Source organism: Salvelinus fontinalis, unplaced genomic scaffold, assembly GCF_029448725.1.
Source record: "Salvelinus fontinalis isolate EN_2023a unplaced genomic scaffold, ASM2944872v1 scaffold_0249, whole genome shotgun sequence".
NCBI classification, from domain to species: Eukaryota; Metazoa; Chordata; class Actinopteri; order Salmoniformes; family Salmonidae; genus Salvelinus; species Salvelinus fontinalis.
The window spans coordinates 156,333-175,010 of record NW_026600458.1 but is presented as its reverse complement, the minus strand read 5'-3'; the positions used below and the strand labels follow the sequence as shown (position 1 = coordinate 175,010).

The window sequence follows — 18,678 nt, the reverse complement described above, 5'->3', positions numbered from 1 at the left end:
GAGCTACACGCTCATGCATTTTTCTCATTATTAACTAAAGATGTGGGCTATGTTAAAACTGTGGGACATTAGGCTACTGGACAGTGACCATGGCAAATACAAAAATAATAGAGATTATTCCATCACCTACAAAAGCCCAATTAAAACCCTGCACGTTTCACTTTAGCAGTCATGCATAAATCTGTCACTGTTCTTTCCCCTCCTCACGCGCTACTTTCAGAACCGGACAGCTCCCGGCAGCTCGCTCCACCCATATTATCCCACCTCTCAAAGACGATTGGCAGCAATAGCAGTCACACACGCCTGCCTACGGCTGCATTCACACAGGCAGCCCAAGTCTGATCTTTTTTTCACATCTAATTGGTATTTTGACCAATTTCATCAGAAATTTTCACAGCAGATCTTTTTCAGAGCTGATCTGATTGGTCAAATTACCAATTAGTGGGAAAAATATCAGAATTGGGCTGCCTGTCTAAACGAAGCCAAAGACACCTCAGGTGCCCTATGCGATATTGGGAGGGATGGGATTTTGAAAGCAATTTGCTCCAGCCTCCCCTCTGTTTTCACTCTAATTCTACAGCCTGCACCAGGAGGGTTGATACTGGCGGCTTGAGTGTTAATTCGCCCATGTAAAGCGACCACCGGAGCTCACCGCTGCAATAACTAAACCTGTCTTGGCAGTAAGAGGATTGGCTGACGCTCGGTTGCAGAGCGTGAACGGCTGTTGAGGAAGCGTCTCTCTATCACGGACGAGCATGTGAGCAAGTAGCCTACAGCTTTTGATAGTATCGTTTAATGGCACCTTACGGTATTGAATTGGGATCATACTAATTCATATCCTAGTAGGTGTCCATTAGGCTATCAATTTAGTCACTGCGCGCAAGTGGTTGGTTTCGGTTATGCTCAATGGAGAGCAAACTGATTCTTCACTCTGTCGGTAAAAGCAGTCAAGGTATGGCTTTTTTTCTTATTCACCTGCTTCTGCAAATGGGATTCGTCTTCGGATCTAATTATGGGTATGTGGAATGGTCGGATAACGATAAAGACGCTGAAATACGATCGAAGAACCCCACTATGTACAGCACTCAAAATATCAACAAGGAATCGATGCACCATCCAACTTATTACCCAGGACCCTTCACGGAGCGCACCATTGTGGCGCACAAAATCGAAGAGGACCTGCCTAGGGTGGTAACAGCTTTCCTGCACACGGGAGACTCGTCGGCTCTTGAACAAGTCAACTGTTCTAGGAGGTATGAGTTGAGTAGCCTCCGCGGTGGAACCAATGTGGCCTCATACTATTTTCTCCATAGCGTGCTGGACACCATGGCGCACGCAACCAACTTTCTGAACATGATTTTACAAGCCAACAGGTCAAGAGAGCACAGCCTTCGGAGGGATATTCACTGGTACCACGCACTGGTTCGGAGTATTCTCGAGGGGGACCCCAAAATTCACAGGGCAGTGGTTACATTCCATACTGATGCTCCGACGCCGGGTCCCCATCTTTTCCTTCAAGCAACAAGAACTGAAGGGGAAGTGGTTCTCCAGGACCTTTCCAACTCCGCTCACCACCATCTCAAGAACAGGAGCCCGGATTCTGAGTGGTTTAACGAGTTCAGGGACCGAAAAAAAACGTACATGCAGAGAAGGGCGTCGAGCCGAGACCCTGTAGCCACTCAAAATGGCTACATTCTCGACAAAAGTCAAATCAAGTGGTCTGCGCCTTACCTGGAATGCGAGCATGGTAATTTCGTACCGCACTGGCTACTCACCTTGTCTGCAGGGTTCTATGGGCTGAAGACAAATTCCGCGCCCGAGTTCAGGTGAGTAGGCTATAGACTAAGGGACCTGGCTTTGACTCATGACTGTTTGTTTGAAAGGAACACTTTTGGTTTACATTTGACACGTTTATCGAATCAAACATGTTATTGTAGACCTGTCTCAGTTGTTGAAGTCCTGACAGTGCGCTTCCCGCGCTTTGAATCAGGCCATGTGCATGGAAAAGGGCCCAAATAAATCCCGTCAACACAAACAGTAGGATAAAGCTGCTTCGCCACAGCAAAGTTGTGTAGTTTACCGTACTGTATTTTGATATACATAAGTGACTTTAGAGCTATCCTCTAATCGGATGCGTATGGATAGTTTCCACAGACCTAGCTGTCTAAACTCAACTCCATTGTGAAGGAAGTTTCTGATGAACTTCACCAACGGAGAAGAGCAGAGACCAGACTTTGAGGAATTCAGCTCTGACTACATCGATTCGCATAAGGTCAATACTTTATTATGAAATGTTTACCTTGTAGACTACCTATTTTTGTCCTCTATAGTTGCGTGCCTTTCTTTGTTTGCTGAAATACATTACTTTTTTAATAAACGTTAATTTAATAGGTTACAGCCACCGACTGTTTGCTCATTGACATTGTAGTTGCTCTGGCAACTCTGCGCAAATGCGCATGGAGCCCACCAACAATGAAACAGTCGATGGTTGTATTTGTTTATTATTAAAAATACTGTCCGTGATTAACCAACACTACTGTCCATCGAAAACAGCTCATGTCTATTGTATTCACACTGTAGGCCTCTACACTTCATTTTTTACCAATGTGTTTGCTGTAAAAAAATATATATAAAAAAATAAAACCTTTCCCTGCATGGTTCAAAAAAGCTGTATTTGCTGCGTGAGTAGATCGGTGCATTAGGAAATACAACAAATATGTCACATTTCAAGGTGCAAGTGTGTACAAACATCTAGTTAGTCATGAATGAATTATAAAAGACCACTTTGAATTTCAAGTCCACTTTACTCCCACTTAAATGGGAGTGCTGTGTCTACACAATAATTCCAGCATGTTAGTTTGTCCCTGAGCTTTATTCATTTAGGCAAAACTACGTACTGTAAGTTTAGTCCGTTTTAGTCATGCCTTCAGCACACATGCAAGATCATCTCAAAGCTGGTGCCTGAGCTGATCCAAAAACAATTCTCAAGCCCATATCACTAAGCCAGGAGCTCTATTGTGGAGTGCTGCAGGTACAGCAACGTTTAGTTCTAAACAGGTGTACCGGATGTGAAATGGCTAGCTAGTTAGCGGTGGTGCGCGCTAATAGCCTTTCAATCGGTGACGTCACTTGCTCTGAGACCTTGAAGTAGTGGTTCCCATTGCTCTGCAAGGGCCGCGGCCTTTGTGAATATCAGTGATTGGCTAAATTGCACATACCTCCTCTCCCAGGTATTCCATGTCCAGGGTTACCCACCCTTTGCTTTAGTCTCTTGTTGAAACCTCTTAACCGATCTGAAAGGTTTTGATAGGTCTCTGCAATGGGGTAAGATCTTCCATGGTGCTTGATCACACTTACCCAGTCAAGTTAAGATCTGCGACGGAAGGGGATCAAACAGAGGCCCATCTGTAGGTCATTGGATTAGGGTTCAGCCTGAAAATACAAAAAGACCCCTGCTGTTGCAGACAGCTACTGTACGGTTCCGGTTTAGCAAAAAATCACAGCTATCAACCTTTTCTTTCTACTTGCGATTGGTATTTGATGTGTGTATTTCTGTAATTGCTGTAATTCAGTGCTCATCTGTAAAACAGACCGTAGTCTCAGTATGACTCCCTAATAAAATAAAGGTTTAATCACAAATAATCAAATCCAGGTCATGAACAGAGGGAAGCATTATCGACCTTGGAGTTGCTTTTGAAGACATCGGATTTCAAGCCCAATATACTTTATTTTGTAAAGTTCACTTTGCTCTCTGACACCCGTTTAATAGAGGACATTGGTATTAAAAGCCATCAGTGAGATGACCTTTAATTGGCTGCAAAATTAACTGCTTCCACTGGTTTTTAAAGAGCTGGTTCCTGTTCAGAATTTCAGAATGTCCCGAGGGCGCATTAAAACTCATTTGACATTCCCACAAATGGATGTGGCATAGTTGTCTAGTGATTAGCAGCAGCATGACTTTTAGAATAGGCCTGTGGATTCAGTTTCACAACTATAGTTCAGACGTGTCAAAGATCTAAGAGAATCCCTCTGCACGGTCTCTCTCTCTTCCTTTTTAGGAGAGTTTTGTAGGCCAAATCTTTGGATGTACATCCCAAGCAATCTATTCACCCCAAAGATTAAATAAACCAAGAGAGACCAGGTTTTTTGTAAACCGAATCAAAATGTAAATGATTCCAGTGTGCTTTTGTGGAGGATATGCAGAATGAGAGCATTGGCTTTGAGCCCATTATCATAAACAGTCTGTTAAGCCTATGACATATTGGATGAGAGATCATCTAGTATAATGGCTGTTTGGTAATGGATTTGTTTGAATTAGACTGGTTACATGAATTTCATCTATTACTTGCTTGTAACAGATGACGTTCATATTCTGACTATCTCTGAAACTCACTTAGATAACACCTTTGATGATACAGTGGTAGCAATGCATGATTATAACATCTACCGAAAAGACAGAAATGCCAACAGAGGCGGTGTTGTGGTCTATATTCAGAACCACATTCCTGTAAAACTTAGAGACGATCTAATGTTAAATACTGTTGAGGTAATATGGCTACAGGTTCATCTGCTTCACCTAAAGCCCATTCTTGTGGGAAGCTGCTATAGACCACCATGTGCTGACAGTCAGTATCTGGATAATATGTGTGAAATGCTTGATAATGTATGTGATATAAACAGAGAAGTATATTTTCTGGGTGATTTAAATATTGACTGGCTATCATCAAGCTGCCCACTCAGGCAAAATCTTCAAACTGTAACCAGTGTCTGCAACCTGTATCAGGTTGTCAGTGAACCTACCAGGGTATTTACAAACAGCACAGGAATTAAATAATCAACATGTATTGATCACATCTTTACTAACGCTGCAGATATTTGCTTTAAAGCAGTATCCAAATCCATAGGATGTAGTGATCACAATATAATAGCCATATCAAGGAAAACCAAAGTTCCAAATGCTGGGCCTAATATAGTGTATAAGAGGTCATACGATACGTTTTGTAGTGATTCATATGTACAGCACTTTGTGACATCAGCTGATGTAAGAAGGACTTTATAAATACATTTGATTGATTGATGATGTAAAGAATATTTGCTGGTCTGTGGTGTGTAATGAGGAGCAACCAGACACTGCACTTGATGCATTTATGAAACTACTTATTCCAGTTACTAATATGCACGCACACATTAAGAAAATGACTGTAAAAACTGTTAAATCCCCTTGGATTGATGAGGAATTGACAATTTAAGCAAAAGATAAGATAAAGATAAAGATAAGCAAACTTAGGGATGACATGCCAGCCACAAACGCGGACACTACACATCCAAGTATATCGGATCAAATTATGGAAGACAAGAATTGTACTTTTATATTCCGTAAAGCCAGTGTGGAAGAGGTGAAAAAAGTATTGTTGTCTATCAACAATGACAAGCCACCAGAGTCTGGCAATCTAGATGAAAAATTACAGAGGATAATAGCAGACGTTATTGCCACTCCTATTTGCTACATCTTCAATTTAAGCCAACTAGAGAGCATGTGCCCTCAGGCCTGGAGGGAAGCTAAAGTCATTCCGCTACCCAAGAATAGAAAAGCCCCCTTTACTGGCTCAAATAGCCAACCAATCAGCCTGTTACCAACCCTTATTAAACTTCTGACCAGATACAATGCTATTTTACAATAAACAAATTGACAACAGAATTTCAGCACGCTTATAGGTAAGGACACTCAACAAGTACAGCACTTACACAAATGACTGATGATTGGCTGAGAGAAATTGATGATAAAATTGTGGGGGCTGTCTTGTTAGACTTCAATGCAGCATCTGACATTATTGATCATAGTCTGCTGCTGGAAAAATGTATGTGTTATGGCTTTACAGCCCCTGCTATAATGTGGATAAAGAGTTACTTGTCTAACAGAACACAGAGGGTGTTCTTTAATGGAAGCCTATCAAATATAATCCAGTTAGAATCAGGAATTCCACAGGGTAGCTGTTTAGGCCCTTTGCTTTTTTTCAATTTTTAATTACATACCACTGACTTTGAGTAAAGCCAGAGTTTCTATGTATGCGGATGACTCAACACTATACACGTCACCTACTACAGCGACTGAAATTACTGCAACACTCAAGAAAGAGCTACAGTTAGTTTCAGATTGGGTGGCAAGGAATAAGTTAGTTCTAAATATTTCTAAAACTAAAAGCATTGTATTTGGAACAAAACACTCACTAAACCCTAAACCTCAACTAAATCTTGTAATAAATAATGTGGAAATTGAGCAAGTTGAGATGACTAAACTGCTTGGAGTAACACTAGATTGTAAACTGTCATGGTAAAAACATATTGATGCAGTAGTATCTAAGATGGGGAGAAGTCTGTCTATAATAAAGCGATGCTCTGCCTTCTTAACAACACTATCAACAAGGCAGGTCCTACAGGCCCTAGTTTTGTCGCACCTTGACTACTGTTCAGTCGCGTGGTCAGGTGTCACAAATAAAGGACTTAGGAAAATTGCAATTGGCTCAGAACAGGGCAGCACGGCTGGCCCTTGGATGTACAGAGAGCTAATATTAATAATATGCATGTCAATCTCTCCTGGCTGAAAGTGGAGGAGAGATTGACTTCATCACTACTTTTATTTATGAGAGGTATTGACATGTTGAATGCACCTTGCTGTCTGTCTAAACTACTGGCACACAGCTCAGACACCCATGCATATCCCACAAGACATGCCACAAGAGGTCTCTTCACAGTCCCCAAGTCCATAACAGACTATGGGAGGCACACATTACTACATAGAGCGATGACTACAAGGAACTCTATTCCACATCAAGTAACTGACGCAAGCAGTAAAATTTGATTTAAAAAACAGATTAAAAAACACCTTATGGAACAGCGGGGACTGTGAAGCAACACAAACATTGGCATAGACACATGCATACACACACACACACACACACACACACACACACACACACACACACACACACACACACACACACACACACACACACACACACGATAACATACGCACTATACATACACATGGATTTAGTAATGTAGTGGTGTAGTAGGGGCCTGAGGGCACACAGTGTGTTGTGAAGTCTGTGGAATGTTTGTAATGTTTTAAAATTGTATAAACTGTCTTAATTTTGCTGGACCCCAAGAAGAGTAGCTGTAGCTATAATAAATACAAATACAATGCTTAAGCTATTACGTTACGGCCACACCCACACCCACACCCACACCCACACCCACACCCACACACACACCCACCCACACACACACCCACACACACACACACACACACACACACACACACACACACACACACACACACACACACACACACACACACACACACACACACACACACACACACACACACACACACACACAGAGAGAGATTATTTAGTTTATCAACACTTTCTCTTCTTGCTCCTGGGAAAAGATGGCATGAGCCTCAGCCTTTTCTCTTCACTGGTGTTTGTTTCAGTCACATGCAGCTAATGGGTGTTAGGCTCCTCTGGAGAAGCAGCCCTGGGCCTGGGCATTATGAGAGAGGGAGACAGAGTGATGGGGAGTGGGGCAGGCAGCCAGACAGACAGACAGGCCGACTGTGTGAAAGTGGGAGATAGTGTTTGATCATGTAAGAAAGAGTGAAAGGTTGCCAGACACAGAAAACACAGAGATCAGGAGGATTAACGGCAAACTGAAATACAGAGATCGGGAGGATTAATGGCAAACTGAAATACAGAGATCAGGAGGATTAATGGCAAACTGAAATACAGAGATCAGGAGGATTAATGGCAAACTGAAATACAGAGATCAGGAGGATTAATGGCAAACTGAAATACAGAGATCAGGAGGATTAATGGCAAACTGAAATACAGAGATCAGGAGGATTAATGGCAAACTGAAATACAGAGATCAGGAGGATTAATGGCAAACTGAAATACAGAGATCAGGAGGATTAATGGCAAACTGAAATACAGAGATCAGGAGGATTAATGGCAAACTGAAATACAGAGATCAGGAGGATTAATGGCAAACTGAAATACAGAGATCAGGAGGATTAATGGCAAACTGAAATACAGAGATCAGGAGGATTAAAGGCAAACTGAAATACAGAGATCAGGAGGATTAATGGCAAACTGAAATACAGAGATCAGGAGGATTAATGGCAAACTGAAATACAGAGATCAGGAGGATTAATGGCAAACTGAAATACAGAGATCAGGAGGATTAATGGCAAACTGAAATACAGAGATCAGGAGGATTAACGCCAAACTGAAAAAAAGGTAAAGAAAGAAAGAGACAGAAAAGGGAATAGAAAGATGGAAAGACACTAACAGACAGTCTGAATAAAGATAGAGACTGACCTAAGGCCCATGGGTAGACACTAACAGACAGTCTGAATAAAGATAGAGACTGACCTGGGGCCCATGGGTAGATACTAACAGACAGTCTGAATAAAGATAGAGACTGACCTGGGGCCCATGGGTAGATACTAACAGACAGTCTGAATAAAGATAGAGACTGACCTGGGGCCCATGGGTAGATACTAACAGACAGTCTGTATAAAGATAGAGACTGACCTAGGGCCCATGGGTAGATACTAATAGACAGACTGAATAAAGATAGAGACTGACCTGGGGCCCATGGGTAGACACTAATAGACAATCTGTATAAAGATAGAGACTGACCTAGGGCCCATGGGTAGATACTAACAGACAATCTGTATAAAGATAGAGACTGACCTAAGGCCCATGGGTAGAGAATACCTGATGTCAGCCACGGACATAGATCTACATACTGATACCTTAGTAGACAAGGGATTTCAGCTTTGTTGGCTTATCTGGCATTCTGTTTTACTATCGTTGCATTCCTGGGACCGTGTTCATGAAATGTAATAGTGAACTGTACAGATCTAGGATCTGCCAGTCCAACTCTCCAGCTGTCTGAATGCCAACTGTGGATATGTGAAAGGTTCTTTGGATGCATTGCAATGGCTATTTCTATAAGCACAAGCACTGTTCATGACACAAACTGTTCACACCCCTTTTATTGGTGGAGAGAATGTTGCAGGTTTAAAGCTTATTTCCTGCAATTCTACACATTTTGTCATGGTGGTGCAAAGAAAATGTTGTAGTTTTAAAGAAAATTTTATTGCAGTGCTATAAAAAAAAAAATCATGTGATATTTAAGTGACAAAAAATAAACCAATGCAGTAGGCTAATGAACCAATGCAGTAGCCTAATGAACCAATGCAGTAGCCTAATGAACCAATGTAGTAGCCTAATGAACCAATGCAGTTGCCTAATGAACCAATGCAGTAGCCTAATGAACCAATGCAGTAGCCGAATGAACCAATGCAGTAGCCTAATGAACCAATGCAGTAGCCTAATGAACCAATGCAGTAGCCGGACGAACCAATGCAGTAGCCTGATGAACCAATGCAGTAGCCGAATGAACCAATGCAGTAGCCTAATGAACCAATGCAGTAGCCTACTGCACCAATGCAGTAGCCTAATGAACCAATGCAGTAGCCGCATGAACCAATGCAGTAGCCTAATGAACCAATGCAGTAGCCTAATGAACCAATACAGTAGCCTAATGAACCAATGCAGTAGCCTAATGAACCAATGCAGTAGCCTGATGAACCAATACAGTAGCCTGATGAACCAACGTAGTAGCCTAATGAACCAATGCAGTAGCCTAATGAACCAATGCAGTAGCCTAATGAACCAATGCAGTAGTCTAATGAACCAATTCAGTAGCCGAATGAACCAATGCAGTAGCCTGATGAACCAATGCAGTAGCCTAATCCACCAATGCAGTAGCCTAATGCACCAATGCGGTAGCCTAATGAACCAATGCAGTAGCCTAATGAACCAATGCAGTAGCCTAATGAACCAATGCAGTAGCCTAATGAATCAATGCAGTAGCCTAATGAATCAATGCAGTAGCCTAATGATCCAATGCAGTAGCCTAATGAACCAATGCAGGAGTCTAATGAACCAATGCAGGAGTCTAATGAACCAATGCAGTAGTTTAATTGAACCATTGCAGTAGCCTAATGAACCAATGCAGTAGCCTAATGAACCAATGCAGTAGCCTAATGAACCAATGCAGTAGCCTAATGAACCAATTCAGTAGCCGAATGAACCAATGCAGTAGCCTGATGAACCAATGCAGTAGCCTAATCCACCAATGCAGTAGCCTAATGCACCAATGTGGTAGCCTAATGAACCAATGCAGTAGCCTAATGAACCAATGCAGTAGCCTAATGAACCAATGCAGTAGCCTAATGAATCAATGCAGTAGCCTAATGAACCAATGCAGGAGTCTAATGAACCAATGCAGGAGTCTAATGAACCAATGCAGTAGTTTAATTGAACCATTGCAGTAGCCTAATGAACCAATGCAGTAGCCTAATGAACCAATGCAGTAGCCTAATGAACCAATGCAGTAGCCTAATGAACCAATGCAGTAGCCTAATGAACCAATGCAGTAGCCTAATGAACCAATGCAGTAGCCTAATGAACCAATATAGTAGCCTAATGAACCAATGCAGTAGCCTAATGAACCAATGCAGTAGCCTCATGAACCAATGCAGTAGCCTCATGAACCAATGCAGTAGCCTAATGAACCAATGCAGTAGCCTGATGAACCAATGCAGTAGCCTAATGAACCAATGCAGTAGCCGAATTAACCGATGTAGTAGCCTAATTAACCAATGTAGTAGTCTAATGAACCAATGCAGTAGCCTAATGAACCAATGCAGTAGCCTAATGAACCAATGTAGTAGCCTAATGAACCGATGTAGTAGCCTAATTAACCAATGTAGTAGTCTAATGAACCAATGCAGTAGCCTAATGAACCAATGCAGTAGCCTAATGAACCAATGTAGTAGCCTAATGAACCGATGTAGTAGCCTAATTAACCAATGTAGTAGTCTAATGAACCAATGCAGTAGCCTAATGAACCAATGCAGTAGCCTAATGAACCAATGCAGTAGCCTCATGAACCAATGCAGTAGCCTAATGAACCAATGCAGTAGCCTGATGAACCAATGCAGTAGCCTAATGAACCAATGCAGTAGCCGAATTAACCGATATAGTAGCCTAATTAACCAATGTAGTAGTCTAATGAACCAATGCAGTAGCCTAATGAACCAATGCAGTAGCCTAATGAACCAATGTAGTAGCCTAATGAACCAATGCAGTAGCCTAATGAACCAATGCAGTAGCCTAATGAACCAATGTAGTAGCCTAATGAACCATGTGCCAGTAGAAGTGCTGCATGTGTACACTGCAGGAGACTCTCCCAGAGGTAAACAGCATCAAGCAGCCTTTGGTCTATTGATTTACTGTAAGCGGATAAGCTATTCATGTTTTGGTTACAGTAAACATGATGTTCAGAGCTACATTCAACATGATTCAATTGGGTTATTTAGGCTTGACTGCATCTCTCATCAGGGCACATTAAAAAAAAAAAAAAAAAAAATGGATTCAACATAGCATGAACATATTAACGTTATACACAGGACATTGTTTTTTTGTTGCAATTGACATTAAATTGGAAGATATACCCTCATTGAGTGGTTTTTGATGCTCATGCCAGTTTTTGCCTGGATAATAGTTCATCTGTAGGAATTGGACCAAAGTGAGACCCTGTTATGATGAGGTCACAATGGAACCTCTGCCCTTTTTTCATTCTCTATCTGACACTAAAAGAGATGTCTGAGTTGAAGCTAACTGCTCTCTCTGACCTCTCTCTGACCTCTCTCTGACCTCTCTCCACCCTCTCTCTCTCTCTATCTCTCTAACCTCTCTCTTTCTCTCTGACCTCTCTCCACCCTCTCTCTCTCTCTCTATCTCTCTAACCTCTCTCTCTCTCTCTCTCTCTGACCTCTCTCCACCCTTTCTCTCTCTCTCCCTCTCTTTAACCACTCTCTCTATCTCCACCCTCTCTCCACCCTCTCTCTCTCTCTCTAACCTCTCTCCACCCACCCTCTCTCTGTCTCTGTCTCTCTGTGTCTCTCTGTGTCTGTCTCTCTGTCTCTCTGTCACTCTCTCTCTCTAACCTCTCTCCACCCACCCTCTCTCTGTCTCTGTCTCTCTGTGTCTCTCTGTGTCTGTCTCTCTGTCTCTCTGTCACTCTCTCTCCCTCACCTCTCTCCAACCACCCACTCTCTTAATATCTCTCTCTGTCTCTGTCTCTGTCTCTCTTTCTCTGTCTCTCCTATTACAGGGGTGTGGTTCGAGTGGACGTCAACCTCCAGGATGTGGACATTGACCAGTGCTCCAGCAGTGGATGGTTTGCTGGAACTCACCGCTGTAATCTGACCAGCATGGATGTGAGTCTACTTCTCTGATCCTTAAGTTCGTCCATTAATCCTTCCAACTTTCCATCCATCTCTCCGTTCATCCATCCATCCATTCATCCATTCCTCCCTCCATCCCTTTGTCCAGACATCCATACATCCATACATCCATGCATCCATCCATTCCTCCTTCCATACATTCATCTGTCCATCCATTCCTCCATTTCTCCATCCAACCATACAAAACAATCATACAGGACATAAAGCCCTTAGTTAGAATACAGGACATAAAGCCCTTAACAAGAATACAGGACATAAAGCCCTTAGTAAGAATACAGGACATAAAGCCCTTAGTTAGAATACAGGACATAAAGCCCTTAGTAAGAATACAGGACATAAAGCCCTTAGTTAGAATACAGGACATAAAGCCCTTAGTTAGAATACAGGACATAAAGCCCTTAGTTAGAATACAGGACATAAAGCCCTTAGTTAGAATACAGGACATAAAGCCCTTAGTTAGAATACAGGACATAAAGCCCTTAGTTAGAATACAGGACATAAAGCCCTTAGTTAGAATACAGGACATAAAGCCCTTAGTAAGAATACAGGACATAAAGCCCTTAGTTAGAATACAGGACATAAAGCCCTTAGTTAGAATACAGGACGTAAAGCCCTTAGTTAGAATACAGGACATAAAGCCCTTAGTTAGAATACAGGACATAAAGCCCTTAGTTAGAATACAGGACATAAAGCCCTTAGTTAGAATACAGGACATAAAGCCCTTAGTTAGAATACAGGACATAAAGCCCTTAGTTAGAATACAGGACATAAAGCCCTTAGTAAGAATACAGGACATAAAGCCCTTAGTTAGAATACAGGACATAAAGCCCTTAGTTAGAATACAGGACATAAAGCCCTTAGTTAGAATACAGGACATAAAGCCCTTAGTTAGAATACAGGACATAAAGCCCTTAGTAAGAATACAGGACATAAAGCCCTTAGTTAGAATACAGGACATAAAGCCCTTAGTTAGAATACAGGACATAAAGCCCTTAGTAAGAATACTGGACATAAAGCCCTTAGTTAGAATACAGGACATAAAGCCCTTAGTTAGAATACAGGACATAAAGCCCTTAGTTAGAATACAGGACATAAAGCCCTTAGTTAGAATACAGGACATAAAGCCCTTAGTAAGAATACAGGACATAAAGCCCTTAGTTAGAATACGGGACATAAAGCCCTTAGTTAGAATACAGGACATAAAGCCCTTAGTAAGAATACAGGACATAAAACCCTTAGTTAGAATACAGGACATAAAGCCCTTAGTTAGAATACAGGACATAAAGCCCTTAGTTAGAATACAGGACATAAAGCCCTTAGTTAGAATACAGGACATAAAGCCCTTAGTAAGAATACAGGACATAAAGCCCTTAGTTAGAATACAGGACATAAAGCCCTTAGTTAGAATACAGGATAAAAAGCCCTTAGTTAGAATACAGGACATAAAGCCCTTAGTTAGAATACAGGACATAAAGCCCTTAGTTAGAATACAGGACATAAAGCCCTTAGTTAGAATACAGGACATAAAGCCCTTAGTTAGAATACAGGACATAAAGCCCTTAGTAAGAATACAGGACATAAAGCCCTTAGTTAGAATACAGGACATAAAGCCCTTAGTTAGAATACAGGACATAAAGCCCTTAGTTAGAATACAGGACATAAAGCCCTTAGTTAGAATACAGGACATAAAGCCCTTAGTAAGAATACAGGACATAAAGCCCTTAGTTAGAATACAGGACATAAAGCCCTTAGTTAGAATACAGGACATAAAGCCCTTAGTTAGAATACAGGACATAAAGCCCTTAGTTAGAATACAGGACATAAAGCCCTTAGTTAGAATACAGGACATAAAGCCCTTAGTTAGAATACAGGACATAAAGCCCTTAGTTAGAATACAGGACATAAAGCCCTTAGTTAGAATACAGGACATAAAGCCCTTAGTTAGAATACAGGACATAAAGCCCTTAGTTAGAATACAGGACATAAAGCCCTTAGTAAGAATACAGGACATAAAGCCCTTAGTAAGAATACAGGACATAAAGCCCTTAGTTAGAATACAGGACATAAAGCCCTTAGTTAGAATACAGGACATAAAGCCCTAAGTAAGAATACAGGACATAAAGCCCTTAGTTAGAATACAGGACATAAAGCCCTTAGTTAGAATACAGGACATAAAGCCCTTAGTTAGAATACAGGACATAAAGCCCTTAGTAAGAATACAGGACATAAAGCCCTAAGTAAGAATACAGGACATAAAGCCCTTAGTTAGAATACAGGACATAAAGCCCTTAGTTAGAATACAGGACATAAAGCTCTTAGTAAGAATACAGGACATAAAGCCCTAAGTAAGAATACAGGACATAAAGCCCTTAGTTAGAATACAGGACATAAAGCCCTTAGTTAGAATACAGGACATAAAGCCCTTAGTTAGAATACAGGACATAAAGCCCTTAGTTAGAATACAGGACATAAAGCCCTTAGTTAGAATACAGGACATAAAGCCCTTAGTTAGAATACAGGACATAAAGCTCTTAGTAAGAATACAGGACATAAAGCCCTTAGTTAGAATACAGGACATAAAGCCCTTAGTAAGAATACAGGACATAAAGCCCTTAGTTAGAATACAGGACATAAAGCCCTTAGTTAGAATACAGGACATAAAGCCCTTAGTTAGAATACAGGACATAAAGCTCTTAGTAAGAATACAGGACATAAAGCCCTAAGTAAGAATACAGGACATAAAGCCCTTAGTTAGAATACAGGACATAAAGCCCTTAGTTAGAATACAGGACATAAAGCCCTTAGTTAGAATACAGGACATAAAGCCCTTAGTTAGAATACAGGACATAAAGCCCTTAGTTAGAATACAGGACATAAAGCTCTTAGTAAGAATACAGGACATAGCTTCTTTGCAAGCAATATGTATGTCCCTCTGAATGTTATTGCATATAAAACTGCAGAGTACTTGGCAAGATAACACACATCCAAGATGTGTACTGCTACTGGGAGAATCAAAGAAGGCACGAGAGAAAAAAAACACCAGTCCTGTTCTTAATAATAATGCTCCCCAAACGGAATCTATTGTCTCGTTGTCGAAGTTAACGGATGACATTTGGTTTGTCTCCATGTAGACAGTCAATCACTCTGTTGGAGCAGAGGACGGGTTTCATCTTTGTTCTCATGTAAAGAATAGCAAGATTAACAGAATTCTGGAGCTATACTTGCATTGAATATGGGATGCTGCAAATAATAGACCATTGCTTGAAGGTGCCTGTTGACCACAGCTTAATACGGTGTAACATACTCTGCAAGTGGAACAGGGAGGTTTTAACCAGTGTTTCTGGGCGGGGGGGGGGGGGGGGGGGGGGGGCGTCATATTTGATCACCCTCAAAGTGCAGGAGTTTTTGATGAAGTGAAGTGTGTGTGTGTGTGTGTGTGTGTGTGTGTGTGTGTGTGTGTGTGTGTGTGTGTGTGTGTGTGTGTGTGTGTGTGTGTGTGTGTGTGTGTGTGTGTATTGTGTTTGAAGTGTGTGTCAAATAGGTGTTGTGTAATGTGTTGAAGAAAAATTCAGTGGTGGGGTCGGGCTTGTTGTTCAGGCTTGTTGTTCAGGCTTGCTGTTCAGGCTTGCTGTTCAGGCTTGCTGTTCAGGCTTGTTGTTCAGGCTTGTTGTTCAGGCTTGCTGTTCAGGCTTGTTGATCAGGCTTGTTGTTCAGGCTTGTTGATCAGGCTTGCTGTTCAGGCTTGTTGATCAGGCTTGTTGTTCAGGCTTGCTGTTCAGGCTTGCTGTTCAGGCTTGCTGTTCAGGCTTGTTGATCAGGTTTGTTGTTCAGGCTTGTTGTTCAGGCTTGCTGTTCAGGCTTGCTGATCAGGCTTGTTGTTCAGGCTTGTTGTTCAGGCTTGTTGTTCAGGCTTGTTGTTCAGGCTTGTTGTTCAGGCTTGTTGTTCAGGCTTGCGTGGCATGGCCTTGGCTATATGATGTATTATAAATGCAGTGTAATGGATTGCAGCAAGAACACTGAATTATTGACCATACTCGTGGTCTGGGTGCTCCCCCTCCTAGGCTTTTCCCTCTTCTGGGAGTCCTACTGAAGGAACATACCAAGGTTCCATGTATCCCTGTCCTACTGAAGGAACATACCAAGGTTCCATGTATCCCTGTTTTACTGAAGGAACATACCAAGGTTCCATGTATCCCTGTCCTACTGAAGGAACATACCGAGGTTCCATGTATCCTAGTAACCTGCCAGGATGTGTTATATTGTTAGATTATCACTTGTTCTGAGAGCTAAATTGTGTGTGATGTGTGTAATAAAGAGGTGTGTGTGTGTGAGTGTGTGAGCGAGCGAGCAATTCTAATCTTGTCATGTCAGATGAGTAGTACAAAAACACTGTGACAGGGGTTGATATTTTCTAAACAACATTTCAAAGCACATTGGACTTACATTTACATTTACATTTAAGTCATTTAGCAGACGCTCTTATCCAGAGCGACTTACAAATTGGTGCATTCACCTTATGACATCCAGTGGAACAGCCACTTTACAATAGTGCATCTAGATCTTTTAAGGGGGGGGGGGGGGGGGGGGGGGGGGGGGGCAGAAGGATTGCTTTATCCTAGGTATTCCTTGAAGAGGTGGGGTTTCAGGTGTCTCCGGAAGGTGGTGATTGACTCCGCTGTCCTGGCGTCGTGAGGGAGTTTGTTCCACCATTGGGGTGCCAGAGCAGCGAACAGTTTTGACTGGGCTGAGCGGGAACTGTACTTCCTCAGTGGTAGGGAGGCGAGCAGGCCAGAGGTGGATGAACGCAGTGCCCTTGTTTGGGTGTAGGGCCTGATCAGAGCCTGAAGGTACTGAGGTGCCGTTCCCCTCACAGCTCCGTAGGCAAGCACCATGGTCTTGTAGCGGATGCGAGCTTCAACTGGAAGCCAGTGGAGAGAGCGGAGGAGCGGGGTGACGTGAGAGAACTTGGGAAGGTTGAACACCAGCCGGGCTGCGGCGTTCTGGATGAGTTGTAGGGGTTTAATGGCACAGGCAGGGAGCCCAGCCAACAGCGAGTTGCAGTAATCCAGACGGGAGATGACAAGTGCCTGGATTAGGACCTGCGCCGCTTCCTGTGTGAGGCAGGGTCGTACTCTGCGGATGTTGTAGAGCATGAACCTACAGGAACGGGCCACCGCCTTGATGTTGGTGGAGAACGACAGGGTGTTGTCCAGGATCACGCCAAGGTTCTTAGCGCTCTGGGAGGAGGACACAATGGAGTTGTCAACCGTGATGGCGAGATCATGGAACGGACAGTCCTTCCCCGGGAGGAAGAGCAGCTCCGTCTTGCCGAGGTTCAGCTTGAGGTGGTGATCCGTCATCCACACTGATATGTCTGCCAGACATGCAGAGATGCGATTCGCCACCTGGTCATCAGAAGGGGGAAAGGAGAAGATTAATTGTGTGTCGTCTGCATAGCAATGATAGGAGAGACCATGTGAGGTTATGACAGAGCCAAGTGACTTGGTGTATAGCGAGAATAGGAGAGGGCCTAGAACAGAGCCCTGGGGGACACCAGTGGTGAGAGCGCGTGGTGAGGAGACAGATTCTCGCCACGCCACCTGGTAGGAGCGACCTGTCAGGTAGGACGCAATCCAAGCGTGGGCCGCGCCGGAGATGCCCAACTCGGAGAGGGTGGAGAGGAGGATCTGATGGTTCACAGTATCGAAGGCAGCCGATAGGTCTAGAAGGATGAGAGCAGAGGAGAGAGAGTTAGCTTTAGCAGTGCGGAGCGCCTCCGTGATACAGAGAAGAGCAGTCTCAGTTGAGTGACTAGTCTTGAAACCTGACTGATTTGGATCAAGAAGGTCATTCTGAGAGAGATAGCAGGAGAGCTGGCCAAGGACGGCACGTTCAAGAGTTTTGGAGAGAAAAGAAAGAAGGGATACTGGTCTGTAGTTGTTGACATCGGAGGGATCGAGTGTAGGTTTTTTCAGAAGGGGTGCAACTCTCGCTCTCTTGAAGACGGAAGGGACGTAGCCAGCGGTCAAGGATGAGTTGATGAGCGAGGTGAGGTAAGGTAGAAGGTCTCCGGAAATGGTCTGGAGGAGAGAGGAGGGGATAGGGTCAAGCGGGCAGGTTGTTGGGCGGCCGGCCGTCACAAGACGCGAGATTTCATCTGGAGAGAGAGGGGAGAAAGAGGTCAAAGCACAGGGTTGGGCAGTGTGAGCAGAACCAGCGGTGTCGTTTGACTTAGCAAACGAGGATCGGATGTCGTCGACCTTCTTTTCAAAATGGTTGACGAAGTCGTC

The 18,678-nt window shown here is 42.9% G+C and overlaps 1 protein-coding gene across 1 annotated transcript in view; it reads left to right on the top strand.

Annotated features, from left to right (window-relative positions):
- The first annotated feature begins 279 nt into the window (after nt 1-279).
- Nucleotides 280-18,678, top strand: part of LOC129844913 (probable G-protein coupled receptor 158) — a 105,705-nt gene continuing 87,306 nt past the window's right edge. The window contains exons 1-2 of the mRNA XM_055913072.1: nt 280-1,826; nt 12,256-12,361. Coding sequence (XP_055769047.1) covers nt 907-1,826; nt 12,256-12,361 — 1,026 coding nt within the window. The 5' untranslated portion in view covers nt 280-906. The remainder of the gene's footprint in view (nt 1,827-12,255; nt 12,362-18,678) is intronic.